Source organism: Ischnura elegans, chromosome 5, assembly GCF_921293095.1.
Source record: "Ischnura elegans chromosome 5, ioIscEleg1.1, whole genome shotgun sequence".
NCBI classification, from domain to species: domain Eukaryota; kingdom Metazoa; phylum Arthropoda; class Insecta; order Odonata; family Coenagrionidae; genus Ischnura; species Ischnura elegans.
In genome coordinates this window covers 45,062,885-45,087,351 of record NC_060250.1, presented here as the reverse complement: position 1 = coordinate 45,087,351, position 24,467 = coordinate 45,062,885, and the positions used below count along the sequence as shown (strand labels likewise).

The window sequence follows — 24,467 nt, the reverse complement described above, 5'->3', positions numbered from 1 at the left end:
AGTAACCACTTGAACAATTACCAATTAAGAATGGTAGCTTCCACACTGGTGTTAGCCACTGAGGCTACCTGAATTTCCTTCATTTTTCGTTACTAAAGTTGTACATTTAAGAAATGTTTTACTATTATTACTCGTGGCTAGTAAGTTGCTGGCCCCCTCGAGCGGTCATCAGCCCTTGTTGGTGGGCCTAGATTTCGAGAAATCCCTCTATCTGGTACGATAGAACGATTGGTTCCACAAGGCTGGATTTGTTTCTACACATGAGAACAGTTGAATTCACTGATGATTAATGATAATTCAATCGGGATGTTTATTTACCCTTACTCTTTTTACCGTTCACCTTTCCTGTTAAAGATTTGATTTTGGTATGTCCAGCTGTTAAGGGTTACTGGAACCTCTCAGATAGGCAGATTTGATGTCATCTTGAGATTGCGTAATTTATTCTTCTACGCGATTATTCCAGTTAAATTTTTAATCTTTTATTACTTTAAGATGGACAGACGAAAATAATCTTGATAATGGGTGAGGTATATTCGGTAAGAGAAAGTTGCTTGAATAAATGTCCCGATATAATAATAGGATGAAGATGTTTTTGAGACTCATTACCATATTCACAGAAATACTAGTAAAATATAAGGCAAATTCTGCGGCCAATTCTGTAAATAACCCTCAGGAATCCACAACCTATTTACATTCGTATCTCCGACTTGTAATTTTGTTACCTCTGGTTTTCGTTCATGGTTTTCCTCCGAACTATTAATACCACTTTTTTTTCCAAAATATTGCCAGGATATTCAAAGTTTCCATTCCATTCATCTAAATTATAAAAAGCGTATTTCGAGTGATTATTTCCCGTAATAATGCACGAAGTTGAGTACCATGTCAAATATTAACGAGGGTGTTATTTAAAAAAAGACGAGTACAATGTCCTTTTTTGTAAGGACATTACTTCTATTTAAAGTTGTGTGTAATCTCTCCCCTAACTCAAGTATAAATGAAATAGCAAGATTACTTCACCTAGGAGACCGCTGCTGCAGGTGACGCATTGGGAACGACGATGATTCCAGTTAAGAAACTAAAGCGAACCGCTGCTTGCTTGCTAGATAGAGAGCGACGCGGCGGCGGAAGATTAGATGGGATATTAACAGCTTACGTGGCGAAGGGAAGGGGGAATCGAATACAAAGGTTTCGATTAAGTTCGATAAGAGACACACGCACCTGACTCATTTGGACGGCTAGTGCTGAGGCCTCGTCAACGAGGCGCACCTCGCAGATATCCACGGCTGCGTGGGACCAGCGACATGAGGTACCCGACCCTGGCTGCTCCCTCCTTCCTGCGTCCGGTCGCCATCTTCGCTGGGGTCACGAGCTCGGTGAGCATGCGGTCGAATTATGTTTACACTTGTGTTAGGGAAGCAGAACGTCATTCCGGACATGAACTAGGAGGGTTGACGATCACTGTGAGGGACTGCGATGAGACTGTGGGCTAAGATCTTCCGCATTGAGCCCAGCAAGCCAACTACTAACAATGTGCTCGAAGCTCCACGCTATGAAACAGAGACACTTTTTTATAATCTGCAGAAACAATTCTCGGGTTTTCCACCGGGTAAATGCCTCCATGTCTCCCGACGTTTCGAAGAACGACTTGCTCTCCATCCATCATGGATTAGGTACCCAGTAAAAATCCGAGAATCGTTTTTGCGCTTGATACGCCGGTAAATCTAAGATCTTACATCACCTTGTTTCATCGTTTAAAATGCTGTACTTGAAATCAAAAGAGAGTAAATGAATGCTGAGATGCCAATCGTGGTTCCCTCGTCTTTCCCTTTTTTATAAATGGCAGTCGGGACTCGGTTCCCCTTTTATTTTCTTCTTTTGTGTACGGTGTTTTTTTGTTTTTGTGTCCTAACGCCTGTTGAGGGGTCATGCGGGGTAGTTTGTTGATTGTCTCTTCAGAACGTTACGATGCTGAAAGTGTGCTTGTCGAAGGCACAAAACAAGGAGTGCTTGAGATTACTCTTGAGTCACTTTCCAGCCCGATGATCGTTCAATTTCTCTCATTGGTCAGGAGTCTGGGATCTTTGTGTGCTTGACAGTTACCCACGAATTTATATTCTGCCGCGATGGAGCCACCTACACCTGGAAGTGCACGCGTAGTGAATTGTATGTTGGTAAAAACTCACCCCCAGCCGTACATACTTGTGGCTTGCAGTAACCATGTGTCAACTATGCTCGAGTACAGATATCCACGTGGTACTCGGTGCTCCGTCATGTACTCAAACAAGCAGGTATCCGTTTGCGTACTCGAGAAGTTGACCTTTATTCCACGGCGTCGCTGACATCTAAAAACTGTCGCTGACGTCCACGACAAGGCGCCGACGCCATGTCTGCTGAAATAAGATCGTTAATATTTCATAGTATTCTCATTACCAGGATGCGTAATCTATATTAAACATTTGTTTTACACTTCTTAATTCTTGGAATTCAATTTTTAATAGTTTTTGAGTGATTCGCGCCGCCGAGACCATCGATGTGGTATAATTCCACTTTGTGATACATTAAAAGTCATTTAAAATTAAGTGACTTAAAAAAAATTATTTTCACAAATAAAAACACGCCCCAGGTTTCAGTAATTGAATATCATCATCCGTTACGAATGTAATTATCAGCGATCGATTCCACGAAAACAAAAAAAATCGAAGAGAGAACAAGATTTAAAATATCGCGGAGATGAATGGTGAAATTAATACCCTTGCGGTAAAAATAATCTACCTAATAAACGTTTGTGAATGTACTTGGTCCATACCAATTAATGTCACCGCCCGATCATATAGCCGATCTGTAATCATTTTGTCTTGAAAGTTAATAATAAAGGGGATTTAGCACTTTTGACTGTAAATCATAACTGTTAAATTTCATTAATGCATATTGTATTGATTAAAAACTATGTAAAAAATTAACTTGTTTTCATTTTGGATTTTTTTCAGGTGCAAGCTACTGTGAACATCGTCCTATCAATATTAGGAATTTTAGTCTATGAGTGTAAAATACTTATTTCAGACAGCAACTCTCTTCTCGAAAAATGCTTTGCTGCCACATATTTTCAGGGTAAGTAACAGTGATTTTTAAAAATGTGATCAAATAATTTACGAGCCACATATTTTCATGGTAAGTAATAGTGATTTTTGAAAATGTGATCAAATAATTTATGTGGTTTAATACGCAAGGAAACTCAAATATTCCTTGATTTTTCTGTTTATATGCTTTGAAGGTCCCGTTTGTTGCTTTCACATAGCTTGAAGAAGTACTGATGGTACGAATTGTGCTTATTGTTATTACTTGATTTAGAATCGTAAGGAGTTGAAGGAATAAAAACCTTCCTTTTTCCACATGGTGATGAATTTTATCTGACTGCGGTTTCATTACAGCGTAACACTGAAAAATGGCGTTGAATAAGCCTTGAAAAATGTAAGGCTGTAACGCTGTAACGAAATCATGGTCGGACAAAATGAATCAAGCAAAGTTATTCATCCTTCTACTTCTACGATAAAGGATTTCCACCAAGTTACGCCCGCTACTATTACTTATACTACTGGTGTAGGATTATGTTCGTACGATTATTGTTACCACAATGAACTTTTAATTACCACAGGGTCCAGCTGTTCCTCTGCCGTCACTCATGTCTCCATCGATGGGATGCTCACACCTGACACGGTATTTGCATGGGTCTGCGCCTATCTGGCTGTCGACGCCGTGTGGTTGATCATTTCTGTGACATCCATTTGCCGTGAGTTTTACATTTCAGTTAAAATAAAATATTTCTTCATTATTAAATGCGGAAGAAATAGCTGTTTTCTAGTGTTCCACATTCCAATCTTGAGTGTCGGCCTGTTGTGTATTTTCGCCAATTCCGTATATCGGCTTTCATCCCGTCCATTCTTATAATTTTTTCTGTGATATTATTTTGTCCAGCCTTGGAAATGATAGGAGCTCCTATTAGGATTGGGGGATCAACTATGAACCTATTAAATCTATCGAAAAACAGAATTTCGTTAGTGTCGAAATTTCCTACCATCAATCTTTCTTTCTAACGTGGTCGTTTCCCTTTTCACTTAAAGTTTTTCACTTCAAATTCATAAATAGTTGCCTGCCCAATCTGAAAACATTTATTTATGTTTTGAGTGTCAAAAGTATATTTTATCTTTCTTCTTGCTGGTCATCGTGTATGTAAATATGTTTTCTCCAATTTACATTCCATTCACTCACTTCTCTCAAGTTTATTTTCCTCTGGAGTCCTCAAGTCGAATTCATATTTTGCATATTACACCATGCTGTACTTTAAACATATTTTGGTAATTGTTCCTTTTGCTATTATTATGTATCTTTATTGCATCCATATTGTATCTGATGTTATTATTTTTAATTGGTTATCATTTATAAAATTTACTACGATTTTATCTTATCATATTCTCTGATAACGGTCCATAGGGGTCCATAATTTGTGATTTTATACGTATAATCTTACTTGTTATTCCCAATTAGGTCGTATGTTAGGTATATTTAGTTTTCTCACTTCAATCGCTGAAAGCCATTATCAAAGACATAGATGCTTCTGCTACGAAGACACCTTATGGTAGAATTGCAGTAAGAGTTCTATTACTGTTTTAAACGTTTGAACTCATTTATTCATGATCTGTAAGACATGAAAACATTGTTTTGGTATGATGCAAGTTGTGTGTCTTCTTTATTTTATTAATTCCAAGTTCACGTTTCCGTCTATGAGTAGACAACAACCTTTAGAATACTATCGGTTGCATGTATTTCCAGCTTCTCATTGGTGGGCCATTTCGACTGTCAATTTCTCTCTAAAAGAAATTTATTTCTATTTAAATAAATAAAAGATCGTAGCACTTTTCCACAAGAATTTTTAATGCGTACAACGCGTTTCGGCTCACTGAGCCATCATCTGGTAGAAGACACTTCAGAACATGTGAAAATCCCTTTTATACCCTTGAGAAAGGAGGGGGTAGGAGAGGATTTGACATCTTTGAGGATGGGGGATGGGAACGGGCGTACAGAGTAGAGACAATGGGAAAAGATACAACTACGGGATGTGGAGAACCCACGTTGGAGGGAGGGTTCTAGTCATAACTGTAAAATGACGACACGTGGGGAAGAACCATAGCAAAACGGGAGGAGGGGGTGTTGAGAAGAGTGAAAAAAGGGCGGTTTAGGGTAAAAAGAGGCCGCGTGTCTTTTGAAAGTGAGAGGAGTAAGTAGCGACGCAGGGAAAGAGGCGGGATGTGGATGTCCCTTATTTCTGTTAGTAAAATTCCCTTTCCTCTTTTTGGCTAATTAAACGTCCGCTGGGAATAAGAATACAACATTTTCCGATCATTTATGGGATTGTGAAAGTCAGACAAAAATAAACTCATTCAGTTGAACTAAATTTCGGAAGAATATAATGTATTGATAAAAGATAAGCGTCGCGGCTGCATTGTCTATCGTAAGTGCCCCATTTCGACGAAACAAAGAGCCGAATCCGATAATGAGTCATACCGACTTTTTTCCTCGTCTTCAAACAGGCCAAGACGATTAATGTGACATGGGTTTCAAACGTTCTACTTCTAGGGATTTTGCTTTCTGTCGCGACAGATAGGGCTCACTTCGTAATAAAACTTCTCTCTCGTCCATTTTGAGCATCTCAATATTATAATTATTAGAACCTGGTACTCATAATAGAACCTGAAGCTGATACTCAATATAGAATCTGGCACTCATAATAAAACCCGGCACTCATAACAAAACCTGGTACTCATGAGCATGGAGAAGAAAATGGATGAAGTGTACCTGGGTCACCATTGCTTACTTCAGGACGTTGGTCGGAGATACAAAGGGTACGACATTTTCATGAAAATATGAAATATGCTCGGCTAACTGTCATTGATCGACTGACAGCCAAAAAAATAGGCTGATCGTGCTATATATCTCTGAAATTCATCCTATCGAGTCTTACCTAACATTTGATAAAATCCATTACTGTTCCTGGAAACAACAAATCCCTGTACCTATCCGTTCGGTAAAATATCTTTCTTATTTTATCTTTTCTGTCGAATTAAGAAACATAGTGACGTTCCAAGACAATGTTAGCGTAATATCCTATTTTTAATGAATGCGTTATCGAAGGTGAATATTTGCCTTATTTCATCATTATTTTTCTACCTCAAATTCGTGTTGATTTTTTTCCAGTAAGGGAAACGATTCCTTTTGCTGTTAATTATCTAATAATATAATATAGGATAAGAATATGTGCTATAGGTATATGTATATAGGTAGGATAAGTGCTATGGAGGTTATACTTTTAAGTTATACTATCCTCTTTAAAGATGGTTCATAGTCCCTTCCAAGTTAACTGAAAATTTATCTTTCTAAGTATTTGTTCCACCGAAATTAAGATGGCTCACAGATAATATGGCTTTTTTTTAAAAAGAGTTTTATGCCATTGTTGAAATTCATAAGGTTCATTTAATACCCCTTGACTATTATATGGCTGACTTACTTTCCTACTATAGTTGTTTTTGATATCATCGTCTTTATACGTTTCAGACAGCTATAATGTATATGATGACTTCCATTGTGTAATCTGAATTCAAAATTAATCCTCATTATTCCATTTATTTTTTTAAAGTGTGTGTACAATTCGACAAGAAAACAGTGCTCCCATGCCTGTACGTTTGGACTCTGTTTACCCTGGGAGTTTGCTGTATGGATCTCGCTGCCACTATTTATTTTGCCCTGCAGTCCCAAGCGCTGACGGTGAGTAACCGAATTATCTATGATCAACTATCTTAGCGCTTAAATAATTTCAACTAATTTGAGTGTAGATTCTTCGCAGCTTTCGTGAAAATGAACAAAATCAGTGATCGCTGAAGAAAAAATTGCAAAGACAATTGTAAATTGCATAATGTCCTCTATACAGCAATTACTTTTGTATGTGTAAAAAATCAACAATTTTGTTTTTACGTGTGTAAAATTCTGGCTAAATGACGGCTACTTAAAAAAGTCTATTTCCGTGCATAATTGTGTATCATGAAAGCAGTGAATTAGAATTGAACGTTCGATAGAAACTACACTGGTTAGCGTAAAAAATAATTTGTTCTGGATTGATGTGAACCTGAAGTTTTAACCATGGCTTTAACGGAGATTATGCTCTAAAAGCTAGCCTAAATTATATTAATGTTCCAATAATATTTGAGCTTATCTTTTTTACATTAGGTGATATTATAACATGGATTCCTATTAGAGCCATTGAAGGAAACTCTGGTGATGAATTTCCGGCAATCACCGTTGATACTTTTTTGGCGCATAGAATTTTTAGTGGGGTTGCATCATGATTGTAACGAGCTTTTGCAAACTTTTACGTTCCGTTTTAATGTTTAGCCATTATCAGCTTCTTTTTCTGTTTCGTATTTCATATACACTCTCAAAAGTTATGTCATATCAACTTTGGATTGGAACTGATTTTGTAGTTCATTTTTATAGTTATTTCTCTTTCTTACCGTTTATTAACATATGGTTTCATGGCTACATGGATTCACTTTTCTCAACTATGGAATTGGGTCTCAAATAAGTTTACATGCTCAAGTGGTAGTGCTATAACTTTATTCTGGTGACTTAACTTGGTGTAATTCAGACTGTTGAAAATTATTAAGCTAAATAGCTACTTATTCCATTCTAACTGCAGTTTAGCAATGAGACAATATAAACGAGAAAGTCGGCCTTCATGGTCATCGGTTTGAGAAAGTGTTATCGTATGCAAAATCTGTCAGTAACTTTGAAGGCATTTTTATCTCTTTTTTCCCAGCTTATCGCTGTATGCCCATTAATTTGAAAATCCTTTCATTAAACATGCGGGATTTGATCAAAGATATATCTTATAAGTAATTTAACATTAGTCTTTACTTTCAGTCAAAATGGCATATTTATCGCATTGATCTTGCGATTGGATGGCGAGTCAACCCGGTCAAGGCGAATGATTTCTTTCTCTGTGGATTTTTCGCACAATGTATGCATTTATATTCAGCATGGAAAAGAAAATGGAAAAGAATAGGATTGCTCTTGCGAAGGATGATTAGTAGGTGTAATAATGTTTTCCGGGATTCAACCGCGTTGTTTGATGCCTGGTGACGACAATTTTGCCGGGAATCCTGTCAGTTGTTGACCTGAAGTTACTGGCGGAATGCCGAAGAAACGGTCGTCATCAGGCATTAAAAAAACGCGTTGGAATACCGAAAAACATGATCACAGAAATAGAAATGCTTTCGATATTAAATTCTAAAGGAAATCAATCATTGCCTAAGCTTGATTTTTACGTCACCGCCCGACGACTTCGATGGGCGAGAAAATGGAACGTGTGAATCGTGGAAAAACAATGAAGCTGTATCATTAATGATGGAATTAAAGATCTGCAAGGGAGATCAATGGAGTCGCTAAACACGACCAATCATTTGTATTTAGGTAATGAGTAAAATTCTCAGATGAGAAGTACAACTTTGATGAGAAGATTTTGTTCTTTCCCGGATTATGATAATGGTTAAATCTTCTCAGGTTTCCCAGAGGGTGAGTTGCTAGTAGGCGTACGTTTCGATTGCTACCTCTGTCGTCCTCCTCTGGGCAGGATGATGGCAGAGGTAGCTATCGAAACGTCGGACGGAAAGCAACTCACCGAGAATATTTCATTAGTTTTATTAGGAGGTTCTCTGGATAAACGAAGAAAATAAAATTTTCATGAAAATTCGTGCTCCAGACCCTGGTAATATGAGTTAAGGCTTCAAATATAAACTATGACCGCCGCCAACAATTTATGATATTTGTTTGTAAGTGCATGATATATCACAATTAATAATGAAATTGCTGTTATAAACTACCTATGATCGTTCAAGTCGATCACTATCGGATGAGAAAGGGTAGCTAACTGTTTTAGCTAAGTTACGAAAAGTAGTTATATTAATACGCTGAATCGTTGAGGCCTTAGCCTTGCAGAATTCCATACTAATTGTAAGTTAGGAAAAATACTTACAAAAATCGCTCTCTACAACTTATATTTAATCGTGGATTAGTTTCAATACACTGTATCATGTTCAGGACTAATCTCATTAGGCATTAAAAAAACGCGGTGGAGTCCCGGAAATCATGGTCACAGTTATAAGATTGCTTTCGATTTTGAGTTCCAATGGAAACCAATAATTAGCTAAGCTTGATTTCAATACCCAGTATCATTTTCAAGATTGCTGATATAGTGCATTGAAACTAGTCGACGATTAAAGAATAAGTTGTGGAAAGCAAAGTTGTAAATTTTCCTTACTTAGTCGTGTTAATTTGCTCTGTCGCGGCGCAACCTCCTGAAAGCCTAATGATTTTCTTTCTACTTCTCATTTCTTCTCAGATCGCTCAGATTGAAGAAATTTCAGGAAAGAATGTTTCCGGGACGTTTCATCTGCTCGCCCAGGAGTGTGGTGGCACGGAAACTCTTCTCTCCGTTCCCATTATCATCATGGCGATGACGGCGCGTTATTTCATTTTCTGGTTATTAAACGCCGCTTTAGTCACTGTGATTGGCGTTTCTGCCCTCGGAATAAGCAGCAGGAACTCCCGTGACCAGGTAAGAATGCAGCGATTTAATTTTTTGGCTTATGAACTGGGCATAAATTTTGACAGCCGTTTCACAGTAAGACTAAATCCTGTTGACCTGTTCTACACGCTCGTCTCAGCTCAACCGGTTTAGCCTAGCCAAATCGCTCAGCGTTAGCCTATTCTAAATAGTTGTTTAAATCGCCCCTCGCCATCTGATGGAAAATATTGCAAGCTTACGAACACTTGAGAGTTGTTCTCATTGGTCTCATCCACAACCCAACTTTTGGCACGGGTCACTAACTTTTCCATTTATGAATTCAGTGACAAGAACCACACTTGGAAGACAACCGAACGCAACCAAAGGCGATCCAAATGAGAGAGAGAGAGGCGGTGACAACAGCGCAGCGTATAACTTAAGCTAGGGGTCCCATGCTAGATGATCCGACCCAGGTCTCTTCACGGCAAGATCAGACACTTTGAAAGATTATCACTGCCGCTGAGCTGAGAGTGTAGAGCAGGCATAAAGGGCGTCTTAAAATTTTTTTAAAAAGTGAATCTCTGATAGAGGCTTTTATTTTTGTTCAATGTGAAGGAAATATCTGGGGGGTAATGAAACTCCATTTACAAATATAACTTAGTTTATGTGGTGTAAATTTTAAACTTCGTTGATGGACCTTGCCGTAGCCTGTCCCAGCGGTTTTTTGTATTGGTTTACATGCTGGTTCATATTGGCAAGGGGATTGCGTGGAGGAGGCCCAATTCTATCCCACAGAAGGTTGATTTCTATCGCCACTTCGGTCGCATTTTAATCGGCTTTCAAAAATGTCCGCAGCGCGGTGATGAGTGCAATGCGATCCACTTTTCACTAATACTTTGCAGTATAATGTTCATAATTGCGAGGAATATCATTGAAGAGTTATCAATTTAATAGATCACATCATCTTGTATTAAAATTTTGGTGAAAACTCCTAATTATACCTTATTTCTCAGAGAAAATCGAATCAATTTGTACGTCAGTGACGCTAGTGGCGACTTTTGAAACCCATATAAATGCGCGGTGAGCGACAACACGCTACGAAGCCGACTTGAGGATCCCCGCCTTCCAAGTAAGAGGTCGCGAATTCGAGTCCCGCCTGGGTAGATTGCCCCTATCCAGGACATGGATTTTCTTGTACTTTGAATTGTTAACTTGTTGAAAAACCCGATGTAAAACGCCAATACACTAATTCGTGTAAACGAGTGTTTAAAGAAGAATTAGTATGTTATCCATAAATTAAGAATGAAATTGTTTTTATGCAATTATGTAAATACGTATTACTGTCTAAAATTTTATTTATAGTGAATACTTATTAAATTTTCTTACGATCATGGTTATTATTTAACGCATTTTTTATTGCTAGAAATGCTTTCAATGACAAGCTGGTGACGGCGAAGATACACATTCGCAGAAATCTTGCATTCAATCCCCATAAATTCATTTTGAATACTGTTCAGTTATAATTCAGGATATAGGTTCTTCAGATGGGAAATCATTGCTGAAAAGTAATTGTGTGAAACTTATCCCTTTCCTTTTTTACAGGAATTCTATCAGATTATCAGATATCTGTTTCCATATTAACATTATAGGGTTTTATAGGAATTCGATCTTTCCCGGCAAATTAATGACATTAATTGTTTTCGGGTTTCTCATCGGGTCACTTCTGCTACCGCCGGCGTTTCAGTGGCTAATTAAGGAATCGTCCTCAAGTCATTGAGGGTGGTTCTAATAGCGCTAAGCTCCTGCTATAGTCATTGTTTTCCAATGTTAGTATTACAGGGCTAAGATATTTTTGCATAATATGAGGTAATAACTTGTATCAGCGCACTAGGGACTGCATTTATTTTTAAGATTTAAAGATATTTTGTATCTCAAAAAAATTATTCTCGCTTGCAGGATTTCTTCGACGACAACATATCTTCCCAAGTCTTTTTCAATGGTGGAGGTTCGGTAAACTCCGTGAATAATGACAGGTAAGTCACATTTGACATTTTTTCCCGCTGAAATTTCTTCTTTTTTAATGTTATTTACACGAAATAATATAATGGCCAGTGTCATGTGATAAATCCTTCTGAGATTAAACTTTTTCTCGCTCTTTAGGATGTTGATGAACTATTTTTTTCTCCTTGCGAAATATAGGAGTTGAGTTTTCAGTTTTCAAACATTCTCTGAGTAGTTATCCGAGCGCAAAGTTATTCTGACTTTGTATTAACCAAGAATCTCAATTTTACCAAAGCGTTTTAAATTTCCAACACGCACCGTTTTGAAATCGATCAAAGTGTGTATCTTCCCTTTTATCCCGTGGTCTCCATCTGCCCCAAATTAATAGACACTATGAACCTCGTCCTACCTCTAATCGAGATTCATAGTGTCTATTAATTTTCTTTTCATGTTCATCATTTCATATTTCGATCATGTCGTCAGGGGCGGATTCAGTGTCAAATTTGGGGGTGGATGTTTTTTAATGTGGGTCCTGCGAATATGGAAAACCCCCCAGGAGAGATAGGCGTTCTCCTGAGTAAAATGTGTTTAAATACCCATTTTTTTAAACGCATTTTGGAGCCTAAAATTTTATTCTTAATAAAAGATAGAGTTGAGCAATTTTAGATATTAAAGGTTTGAAAAAGTTATTAAACTGGTAATAATTTTAAAAATTGATAAAATTGGGGGGAAGAGAGTCATGACCCCTGTAAATTCCCCTTAGTCCTCCACTGCATGTCATATGATTTGTAATGGCACAAATTGCGAAGCTTAAAAGTTCATTTTCGGATCCATATTTTTTGAATTTCGACTTAAGATGCGTTGCTGATTTTGGTGTTGCAACGAACTATTAGTTTTTTTGCCGAAGTTGCAGTCAAGTCTGCAAGGCCGAGATATCGCGTTTGACAGGCAGATGCCATTGAGTTTGAGAACTTAATCCAAAACATTCAATTATAAAATATGCTTCTTACGCGTTAGATGGCGCTTTTAGCATATTTTGACGAGATTTTTTGAGCACTGCACAAAGAGCTGACTTTGCTTTACTACTTTCACACCCACCGGTTTCAAAGCTGTGACGCACAAAAGAGGAAATTAGCTGCTATAGTAAAATTTGACTTCCCGGTACTCGAACTCGCATCTCCCATTTTTCTTGTAAATTAAGGTATCACCTCTGTAAGTCCAGAGATCTAGGATCGATTGAAGTCAAATAATGAATTCTGATCCATTCTTTCGGGTATTAACTGCGTTGATGTTGCTCGCGGCAATAGTGCGGTGAATACCCGGAAGTAAAATAATCATTTTCGGAGAGAATATCCTATTTTAGAACTCATAAATAGATTGCATGACTAGCAGTGTAGCCTACTAACCTATGTAAAACCCAATGCATGTTTCTTAATTTTATTATTATTTCTAACAGCATGTGGTAGTATAATGTGTTAGTATACGTGACGTTTTTTGGACCGTGTGGTGTGCATGTGGGAGTCCAATTGCATGCTGCATGCTGGTGATTGATCACCCCCTGCCAAACACCCTAGAGGTGGCTCGCAGGGTATTATGTAGATGTAGATGAATACTCTCCATTTGTCAGTCGTAGGGATGTTTCTGTGATCGACGGTTGGAAGGAACCCTGGCAGAGAATCCCCGTCGTGAGGATCCCCAAGGCCCGGTCGGTGAAAAGCGCCGCCAGTCTGTACTCGGTGCCCGAGGCTCACTTCTCCGAGGCGTCGCTGGCCACCACGGAGTTCCGCGGGCAGCACGAGACGGACGATGAGGACCGCTTCAGCCGGACGTCGTCCATGCCCTCCGTATCGCCCATTCCTCCTCCTCCTCCGCCAATGCCACCGCCTTCGCCGCCGAGGGCCGCCGGGAGGAGGACACTGGTGCCCAAGAAGCACCCGCCGCCACCGCCCGACCAGAAGCCATTGAAACCAGCCCTGAAATCTAGTGAGTATTAACCAACTTTAAGGTGATATTTCGCACTCGTCCGACCACACCTTGAATATGCAGCGAGCATATGATATCCGGCGCAGAAAGACTTAATCCGTGAACTGAATAAAATACAAAGGAAACCTGTGGGATTCGTCAAAAACAGCTACGGGCATACAGAAAGCGTCTCATAGATGTTAACCTAATTAGGTTGAGAACTACTAGAGACACGGAGGCTGCGAGCTAGGATTGGATTGCTTGAACAATTGGGAATAGACATCCTTATGAGCGACTCGGAGAACATATTACATCCCCACTACATTTCCAGGTCTGACAGAAGCGATAAATTATGAGAGATATTTTGCCGGACGAATAGATATGAGAATTCGTGTTTTCCCCGAACCATAAAGAACTTTAATAAATGTTTGTCGTAATTTTTTTGGAGCATGTGGTTTTTAATATGTACGCGGCTAGTGTCCTAAAACCCCCTGCCACAAGTCTTTTTAAGCGGTTTGCGGGTAAATATATAAATGCACTCCTTGAGTATAGAGAGTTGAGTCCTAGCAATGGCCTACGTCCTCTAATGTGCAGAATGGAGTTTGGGGAGGGGTGAAATTGTATAGTGAAGGGTAAGAGAAATAAAAGGAAGTTAAAGTGAGTATCTGGCGGGGCAGAAGTATCAAAACTTATAGTAATCCTTGTGTAGCCTTTCTTCTACTACGCACTGCCACAATTATTCGTGAGGACTGCATTTGGACGACTTTGGCATCTAAAACGTGATTCCAGTTACTACGCATTTTACGTCTTTCTCCAGCACACTGCCTACTGTGGGCCATTATAGGAAGGAATAGTAAGCCACGCTTACCACTACTTTGTTCTGATATGTTCGTCAGAAGAGCCTTTTAAAAAGATGCCGACCGAGTGCATGGCACAACGAAACCTTGTGTCGTGGTGCCATAAACAAACTTTTATGCTTCATTCCCAGGACCAGCGTGACAACCCTGGTTGTTGGGTCGCTTGGCTCAATGCAGATGGTTGAAAGTCGCAATCTAATACCTCGATCATCGTTCTCTCTCCAAGTTAATGATTAATTGATTACACCTTGAGTAATAGCATACGATAGCGATTATCTGCTTCTGCTCATGGGACCAAAATGGAAATTGATATGACAAAAGCGATTATCGCGTGATGGATCTGACTGGATCTCTTTACAACGATATCGTTGGCTTTCAAGTTTTTTAATTGGATAGTAAATTTTCCATTTCCATTCAATCTTTCATTAAGTTTCATATTCGGTTTGAAGGAGTAGTGCCATGGTTTGAATTAAATCTATGCCTAAGTATTTCTCTTGATTAAGTTTTCCATTGCCCTTTATAATAAAAACGAAGTCGTGATTTAAACATTAGAATCTGACTTTGGTATAGCGCAGCAGCACCCAGTGATCGTGTATGCATTACATGTGAGATTATTTGTTAGTTTTTGTGATTATTGTGATGGTAAAGTCATGTTCTCTCTCATTCTGAAACACTTTGTAATACGTCACAAACATCTCAGCGAAGGAAAGGTGATATTATGATTTTGGAGTTGATTGAAATAAAGGTCTCCTGGCGTTTTGCTATGCGTTAAGCCCATTAGAATGCTATTTAGGATCCACCTATTATTATTCTTACAAATTTTAAGGTTTCAGAGTTTTATGGACTATTTCACGACCAGATCAACCCAGATTATTATTACAATTGATGTGTGTTACCGAGAGAATGAGTTTTCAATACCTTTGTTAATCTTAGAACAGAAAATTTTAGGATGCATCACCCCTTTAAATAGGTCTTAATTTGTAGTTTTTGGTGACGCTGTACTTGTTAATAAACATCGCATTAGAGAAAATAATGAGGTTAAATTTTCTAGGCACTGCAGGAACAAGTGGCTTGGTACGCAGTCACGCGCACGGGTGCAAAGGCGAACTTCATCCGTTGGTGAATTTAAATTTTCTTATTTGAAATACTAGCAATTGTAAATGAAGGTATATTTTATAAATCCTCAAAATTTCAAGATACTGGCAGAAGTATTAAACGGCTAACAAATTGCGAACGATTGAACGGCGAGGATTGCACCCCGCTGCCACCAAGGCTAACAAATGCACTTTGGAACTTGTATTATTGGTAATACTGTATTAACCACGCGTGCTACTCGTTGCAAACATTTCACTGAGGCACGCTTTAAATTCAGTATTCGGCTATTGCGTTACTTCGGACGTGTTGTTGCAGTATATATTTCTCCTAATTTCTCGTAGCCGATGAGGCGTTCCGAATATTTCTTTAGAAAATTGACAACCTCTTTTGGTTTGATACGCTTATAAGCAATGCTATGGAAGATTTAAGCGATAATGAATACGACGCTTCTTTCTTACGGATATGGGAGATGGACTTTGCTCTTCATAATATACATGAGTGAAGCAATAGAAAGAGATAAAGGGGGAGATAAAGGCATCTGGAGCGAATGCAGCGTCAAGATAAGTATACCGCTTTTATATGCGCAGCACTCACTTTTTGGGATAATATAGATCAATTAAAGGCGCAGAGGAAGAAGATATAGTAAAGAGTGAAACCTGCCCGAACGATCACATCCATTCGGCGGCTACCTCCAAAAGCGGCCAACTTTTCCTGGGACGAAATATCTCGCATAAGCATTATTATCTCGTATAAGCAATGGTAGGATTAGAATACTTGAGGAATGAAGAAAAAATACCTTTCAAAGTAACACGGAAAACATCATCTTAGAACCGCGCTACATTTCTTGGTCCGACAGAAACGACGAAATAAGTTATTTTGCCGTAAGGATAGTTGCTGATGTGCTGGGTCGTTCGTCATATTCAACGTCTTCACGGTCATTTTGGAAAAGCTTATATCACTCGAAGTTTCTTGTTTTACTCATAGTAGACTCGCCATAGGCCTTTTTTTTAGCATTACCAACACTTTTTACACTTTATTTCATAATTTAATAAACAAAATTTTATTTGATCCATTTCTTTAGCTAACGAAAATCATCGAGCTCATAAAAATACATCTAAATTTAGCGGCTGCTACAGACAAAGTAAACAGTAAGTACGGCTGAAACTTCTATCATACCTCAAGACCAATCATACCAAAATAAAAAAATGACTATCGAACTCCCTAAACCCGGGAAATTTGAAGTTTCCGGTTATTTTCTGATCACACCGCGTAGGTGTATAAATACAACGTTGAAATATCAGCGCAAGTGAATATTTTGCCCCTCACATTTCCATTCGAAAGCAATTAGTACAAGCAGATTGCTGGCCTCGGCCCAATGAATCCTGCAACCTTCGAGGAATGCTTTGTGGAAGAATCCGTACCCGTTTATTTCCCGATCGATTTCATGAGGGAGGTCGATGTTGAACGTGAATCTGGGCTCGTAGCGGTCGAGTTGAATGGAGATTTACTACGAGGGACATTGTGGTAGGGAGGTTAGTGCGGAGGAGAAATTCCTTGGCTCTCGACGAGGCGGCGTGTTTGCTCCGGCACCTCTTATAAATATTCAGAAGAGGCCGTTTGAAATATTCCACTCGCGTCGGAATTGGAATTGAATTATAAAAGACGTTACGTAGTCATTCATCCGTTGGTAATAGTGTTCGTACAACTAAGACTGCGGGTAGCAGAAAGTAAAGCTCGGATTCAGAGCTTAATTTCACAATAGGGTGGTTTCCTATTATTTTTTTATTGCCTAAATCGAAAGATTATTACTCCTGGAGTACATATTTCACGCATTTAGATTTTTAAATGACGATATCTATTTTTCGCGATTAAATGAAATGTGAAAATTTTTAAGCGCGCGAAAACGCCACGGCTAATTATGAATGCCGGGAAAACTCCGTGTGACGTCGTTCTGGTTCACGCTGCCGCAAGTGAGGTGACCTTGGGGCGAGGCTTTGAGCGCTGATAAGACTCAGGATGCTAGCAGGTAGCAGAGTACCCTGCTAGCTGGTAGCGCTTGGCTTAAATTAGGAGTATTAATACCTTATCAAACGAAGAAAACTTTCCGACCTTAGCCAGTTTTTTTATCCCTGAACTCTGTGCATGCATTGGTAATCTCAGACGATGTATGACTCCTATCTACTCGTATAGAAACTAGGTCCCTGTGACGTCACGTGGAGTGGCATCGCATGGGCGCCAATCTGGCCTTTTTCAAATGAGGATAAAATTGACCCTTGCCATTCGTCTAAACCGGTATTTCTAAAACCAAATAATTTTTATATTATGAATATACTAATGGTGGGTAAGGAATCGCAATCAATACCTTTCGCTTTCTTTGATGAAGGAAACTACCCTAATAATTGCATTATAAAATGAAAAAAAGATCTGATTCCTTCCCGGCGTATGCTAATTGAGAAGGCTGCTCGTGTGCTCATCCGGGTAATCTCCTCGATGGCTGTCGACGTTTTGGTGTACGAGTCGACCTCCGACCTCAGGGCTGAAGGAAAGATTCAGCCGTCGGCAGCAACGGAGGAGATTACCCGGTGGATCACCCGTGCAGCTTTCACTACCTGCATTCTAAAATGCTTAAAAAGTAGTAAATGAAGGGAACTCACACCGATCAGACTCGCAATGCCGTTCAATGAATTCAGGGGAAATGAAAACGTGGTCTAGTATGGCTGTATGGTAAGTAAAGTTTAATTCAAATATATATTTCAACAGGACAATAATTCCACATATATGGCAAACAAAACAAAGATGTGGATCGTGTATAACGCATCCTAACAGTTGAACACCCCTCCACAATCACCAGACCTCAAATCGATAGTGCAGCTGTGGAGTATCCTGAGAAGAAAGTTAAGGGAAGGCAAATATCAAACAAGAATGACCTTAAGACCGCTTTACTAGAAGAATGGGCAAAATACCCCTTATTTTCGTATCAAGATTGGTCCATTCCATACTAAATCGCCTTCAGGTATTCCTGAAAATCAAAGCGAATGCCACAATATACTAACAATAAGTATTGCGTAAAATGTGCCTTATGACTTCATTTAATATGAAAAATTCAGGTGTCCGAATACTTTCAATGCGACACAGTTGAAGCTTTATTCTATTTTGTTTAAAGATTTGAAAGTTTATTATTTGATGCCGTTTCTGCAGTGTATGCATGAATAAAGTGTGTCAATAGTAAACACTGAGAATCATTTCAAGCCAGAAACATTCGTGCAACACAGAGGAAATGGAAATTTAAGCAAAAAACAATAACAGTTCGAATAATTTTTGCACTCACTGTATATATGGTAGAGTCAATAAAAATTTTACTGGATTTTAGATAAGTAATATCCTGATAACCTTTAGCACAACCGGGTGAGTAATGTAAGGCTTTTTAAACGCAATTTTCAGAGAATTAAGCACATAAAGGCTATTTTGCTATGGCTGTCAGTGAATGAGATAATTGTAGCTGAGCATATTTGAGTTTCCATAATAACGACAGCTACTGCGCTCCTCGGGCTAACCTTAATTAATGAATGCAAAATTATTGTGCGGTGAACGGGTGCTATGTTCCTTATAGTGACCAGAGAAATGTTCTTTACATATCACTCAGAGCATTGAGTATAGTAGGTAACTAGCTTTTTTTAATCAAGCGATTTCAGAGCAGTATTATTTTTCCCCAAATCGATCTGGATATTTGTTATCTGAAATAATCTATTTCGTTATACATCTACGTGTGCATGCATAAGCATTTTATCCCTTCATATAATATTTGCTTCCAAAATAGTTACTATCAATTTATGCTTTCTTATGCAACTAATACCTACATAAAACATTTACTTGAAATGTGTTGGTAACGGTTAATCTGGAGTTTGCTAGCTACCCACATTTTTCCTTCATTTCAGGGTATTAGCAATATGGGAGATGGATGACGACATCTGATCAATGCCGGTACAAAATTGACACACGGGCAGCCGCACACGGACATCCCACGCTAACTTACTTGGAAAGTCGCCGGACATCAGATTCATCGTTCTCATCATTAATTCCACACATTTATTAATGCATCTACATTTATACTTTCACTCGAAAGTTGTACATATTATCCAACAGATATTTTATATTTCAACTCTCACCCATTATTTTCCGTCAACAGTTTAGCTTAATCACCTCTTTCATTCATTGTCATCAGGGTGAGATGGCTTCGATTCTATTGCTTGATGTCAATTCCAGGGATTAATTTCGTATTTATGTATATTTCACTGAATCGTATTTAATTAAGTTTAACTGTTCTCTGAGAATCAATAAATATTTTTCTAGTGAAGTTCTCCTGAATTTATTTTAAACACCATTAATTTGGAAGGAAAACTGGTGAAAACGAAAATTAGATATTATAAATCGGAGTAGGCAAGAAGAAGAGAAGGGAATTAGGGGAAAAGTACCTGGCTGGTTCCCATAAACAATCACGACACTCATTAATCATCAAAAGTTTTGATGGACGTATTTCATATCATATACAAGCAGATAAGTTATTTTAAAAAATTGGGAAGGCCAATATTTTAAGTTATGAGAACAGAAGTTTTGGCCAGCGAAGAGGGGTTATGGAACTTCAGTGACAGAACTAGAAGCGAGGTTGAATGAGCAAAGCACATGCGTTATGATTAAATATTATTCTTGAATTATAATCATAATCTGCTTATTACAGGAAGATCGCTACGTAATAGTGCATTCAGTGGAAAGGAAATGCATGAGTGTTATATTATCATTTTTCGTTTATATACTTAAAAAGAAAAAGAATTTTGTTGGGGTGTAATTTACGAATGAATGGCAAATGGTAGTACTAATTTTAATGTTTTGTCTCTCAAAAAATACTCAAGAACTAAGAGGAATATTACTAGTATAGAAGGAGCTCCAATACATTTCGGTATATACCCTGCGTATGTTATCTTCAGAAGAACATCAAATTCTCCGACGTTGCATATGGCACCATCTGGTTCAAAACAGTCGAACTGTAGTTCGTCTACATATAAACGTGGGTGGAGTATACCACGAAATTGTTAGACGATAGTGGGATCCGAGTTCGAATCCCGGTCAAGGCGAATGATTTTTCCTCTGTGGAATTTCGCGCATTGCGTCGTGCATTGCGTCGTGCATTGCGGGTGACTCCGTGAAGTCATCACAGTGGCTAGTCCCGGTATTCTTGCATCAGTCAAGAGCGAACACCTTTAGTGTTAAAAGTTCGGGCTTCGCTCTCCGGATGTGGTGATGTGTCGCACGACTTGGACTGCTATTATTTTCGCTCAGCAGTCCAGACCATCTCGTCAGGTAAATTCCACAAAATTCCTTAAAGGGCATTGATACCTCGGTAGCTGAAATGGCTAAAGCACTCGGCCGGAAATCGAGGGATCCGGGTTAGACTCCCGGTCGAATGATTTTTTCTCTGGGAAATTTTCACATTGGTGCATTGTGGGTGACTCCGTAAAGTTATCACCGTAGGTGTCTCCGGTATACTAAAATAAGTTTGGGTGCTCATTTGGTGTGCCCGTCGAATGGATTCATAAGGAGCTATTATTTTTAAGACGTGGTCAAGTAAGTTTCCCATGCTGTGATATTATCATGGTCTCCTTCCATAAAAGAGGACAGCCTCTGGGGAGATTATTTTTTTGTTGGCTAGACTCCATTTATAGCCTAAAGGATGCCAGAGTGATTCTCAGCAACTCAGTTTTACTCTTTGCAGAGTGATGCTACACGGAACGGTGATAAAAAAGAAAGCGAAGATTTTCGCATTGGAGGAAGATCTCTTTTTCTTCGTTATTGCTATTCATGACGTTTTTGCGTTCCTTCACGACCTGCGTCTGAATAGTTTAACGCCTCAATAAATTCCTCGCGGACGACGGACTAGAAGTGCAAAGCCATAAAGGGAATGTTCTGGCAAGCTTTATATTGGCTCACGGTAAAATGACCAGTGAGTGTAGATTATTGCTCTGTTTCCACTTCCAATAGAGGCGTAAAAGAAATAAGGGTCAGCAAATCAGAACTCCCAGAAATTCAGTTAAAATATACAAAAATAACAAGGAAACGAAACTATGGAATAACGCAGAAAACATAACTTGGTAAATACAACGCTTCGTTTACTCCTATGTTCGTAATAGGTTAAATTCCTTTATAACGTTCTAAGAGAAAGAAAAATATCAGCGCTCTTACCAGCAGTCGGTCACGAAACGTCGGGGCAATTCCTGATACATCACGCGGCATAAACCCGTATGTCTCTCTTTAATCAAGAATTCAATACTTCACAATGGGAAACATCCAATCTGCCTAGAATAAGACTTGAGATCTGTTATTTATGCATTGTTTAGCATAGTTAAACGTTTGAATACCTCTGTAACTTTCTTCTTAAATACCGAGCGCGAGGCAATGGTTTGTACCTCAGACGGTTATGAGTTCCGCAATGTGCAAAGCTTGTAAGTGGGACCGATAAATTCAGCAAGCGAATGGGAATGCAATTCACAAATGACTCTATGGCAACGCAAACAGTAGTTAATTTGTCTTCCCTCAAAAAGTTAGGATATGTATTGCAATCTTTGGCGTTATCAGGAGGGTGCACAGGGACACGTGGAAGAGAATAGAGACTATTAAAAATTAAGCAATTAATGTACACAGTAGTTAATACTCTTATAACATTAATTTTATGCATAAAACTTAAATCTCGTAAGAATGCCCTCCAAGCCAATTAATTTTAGTAGAAAAATTATTGATATTTAAGCATTAAACCGAAAAAGGTAGTTTTGCATGGAGCATTTAGGAAGTCTTCTGTCAGTCTCCCCTCCCTTCATGGACGTCCCTCTTCTATTCAAAATAATTCCTTTCATTCTATCTAAAAATCCCATTCTCTTCCTTCCTTTCCCTCGTTTACTTAATATCTCTGACACTGTTTTCAACATGCCATCCCCGCTAACTACTCGCGCCATCCATACCTTCCGTCTCCTCCGTATCTTATCTGGAAGCTGTCTCTCCTCACCCACCATGTGAAGAACTTGTTCGTTCCTCTTCCTTTCCTTTTACTTCACCTCCACTCTTCTCCACACTCCAAACGCCGTCTTATCGCGGCCTTCCTCCTAAGTGTCCACGTTTCAGCACCATAAAGCGCTGCACTCCTAATCAAACTCTTCACTAACCTTTCCTTCAAACTCTTACATAACGATCTTATGGCATATCCATGACCTCCTATTTGCCTATAAAACAAATTTATTCCACTCCACCAATCCTAGGAAGTTTAAGTACCATAATAGTATAAAATGTTGTTTCTAGCGATGAAAATGTTAATTTCTCCCCAGAGGGGACTTCCACCCCTTCTGATCCTTTTAGTCGTGCTCCCCCCTCCCAATTCATCGTCCAGGCTCGGCATCGCTCCTCGGTAAACTGTCTCTCTCTTTCACTGTGGCTCGAAAGATTTTCACTCCTCCAAGAATCCTTAATGAAATATGTGATCAATTTGCTAACGATGCATTTCTCCGCCAGACTTGGCGGAGGAAAGGGAAAAGCAACCGAATAAAGAATAATCATCTTCCTGCGCGCATGGCATCAGAAATTAATGTCGTAACGTCGTGGAAGGACGAGGAGTGAAATTTTTTTGTCTCGCGCATTCGCTGCTGTCAGCGCTCACCTTCCCTTCAAAGGGAGGCCGCGTGGGATATCAATGAGGAGACGCGGTGGCCTATGGCATGTGTGATCAGATTCCTAAAATCGACTGGTTCTTCTTTCAAGGAAGGGTCTTCAAATCTTTTACTCCTCTAGTGAGCACCCCGTTCCTCTAATTAATCCTTAATTAAGTATAGGCATGTATAGTGTTACCTTTAAGGTAAATATTGCCATGTAGGCGTGTCTAGTGATGGAATTGTTGAGTATACAGCTGAGTTTTGGCCTGCACCGCGAATTTTCCAGTTTTATGGCGTGAATCGCGGGTTCTATTTTTCACTGCATGACAAGTGTTCATGAGTTTAACTTATGGGTATTGTATCAGCACGATTTTTTTTCGCTATTTTCAATAGATTTCAGGTTCTTAAATTTTCGATCATGATCTCTGCCAACTCCGGGTCTTGTAAACTAAAGTCAATAAATCAAACACCCGTGAATTCGCCTCCATAATCTAAAATAGGCGTTGACTATGGAGTGAAAATGACTCTCGTAAGATCGTTACCCTAATCTTGAACATTCCAATTTCACGGAATTTCCTGGAAAGGAGGTTTCGTAAAAAGCATGGTAGGGAGCAGTTTCCTTCCTAAAACATGAATGTTATTGGTTTCTTTCATTCTAAATCTGTCGCACTTGGCCAGAGTCACGATATTCTCCTCCTCTCGCTTTCTCTACTGTGGGAATTCAGCTACAATTACTAAACGAAAAACATGGTGGTAAGGTAAGAAGTTACTGCCATAATTAGCATAAGACAAAGTTAACCTTAGGTTTTCCAAGTATTCTTATGCGTGTTTTGCATGTGACACCATTTCGAGACTATCTTTCATTTGATTCCAAAGAATTACCAACAATTGAGAGGGTGGGATAGAGGGAATGAATTTCATCCGAAAGTTTTGGGATTTATCAAACAATTTGATACGTAGTTGTAAAATCTGTACAAATTCTCGCGGATATGATTATTTGATCACTGATATGGCGTATATGAGAGCTGTTTTAATGATCGTTTCCATTGATGAGTGCCAAATATAACAATGTTTGAAAGGCAACAGGCCTTATATCGTACTAAAAAGGGAGTTCCATTTGAGAATGGTAAAGGCGAGGGTAAACAGAAAATTTGTCCGTTTAATTCTTCCTAACCGGTATAGGATAACTTGAATTTCGTGATAATTCCTTTCCTCGAAATAAGTTCGTGCGTCCCCCCGGCATTGGTAAACCTA

General features: G+C 38.9%; 1 protein-coding gene across 2 annotated transcripts in view; it reads left to right on the top strand.

The window, feature by feature from the left end:
* The first annotated feature begins 1,198 nt into the window (after window positions 1-1,198).
* Window positions 1,199-24,467, top strand: part of LOC124158794 — a 39,229-nt gene continuing 15,960 nt past the window's right edge. Inside the window, exons 1-8 of one of the 2 annotated variants that reach the window (XM_046534112.1) lie at window positions 1,201-1,373; window positions 2,988-3,108; window positions 3,653-3,787; window positions 6,689-6,816; window positions 9,446-9,661; window positions 11,567-11,643; window positions 13,239-13,594; window positions 19,461-19,879. In XM_046534112.1, coding sequence (XP_046390068.1) covers window positions 1,302-1,373; window positions 2,988-3,108; window positions 3,653-3,787; window positions 6,689-6,816; window positions 9,446-9,661; window positions 11,567-11,643; window positions 13,239-13,594; window positions 19,461-19,468 — 1,113 coding nt within the window. In that variant the 5' untranslated portion in view covers window positions 1,201-1,301 and the 3' untranslated portion in view covers window positions 19,469-19,879. Of the gene's footprint in view, window positions 1,374-2,987; window positions 3,109-3,652; window positions 3,788-6,688; window positions 6,817-9,445; window positions 9,662-11,566; window positions 11,644-13,238; window positions 13,595-19,460; window positions 19,880-24,467 lie in introns of those variants that run through there. The other variant, XM_046534111.1, reaches the window with a different exon arrangement.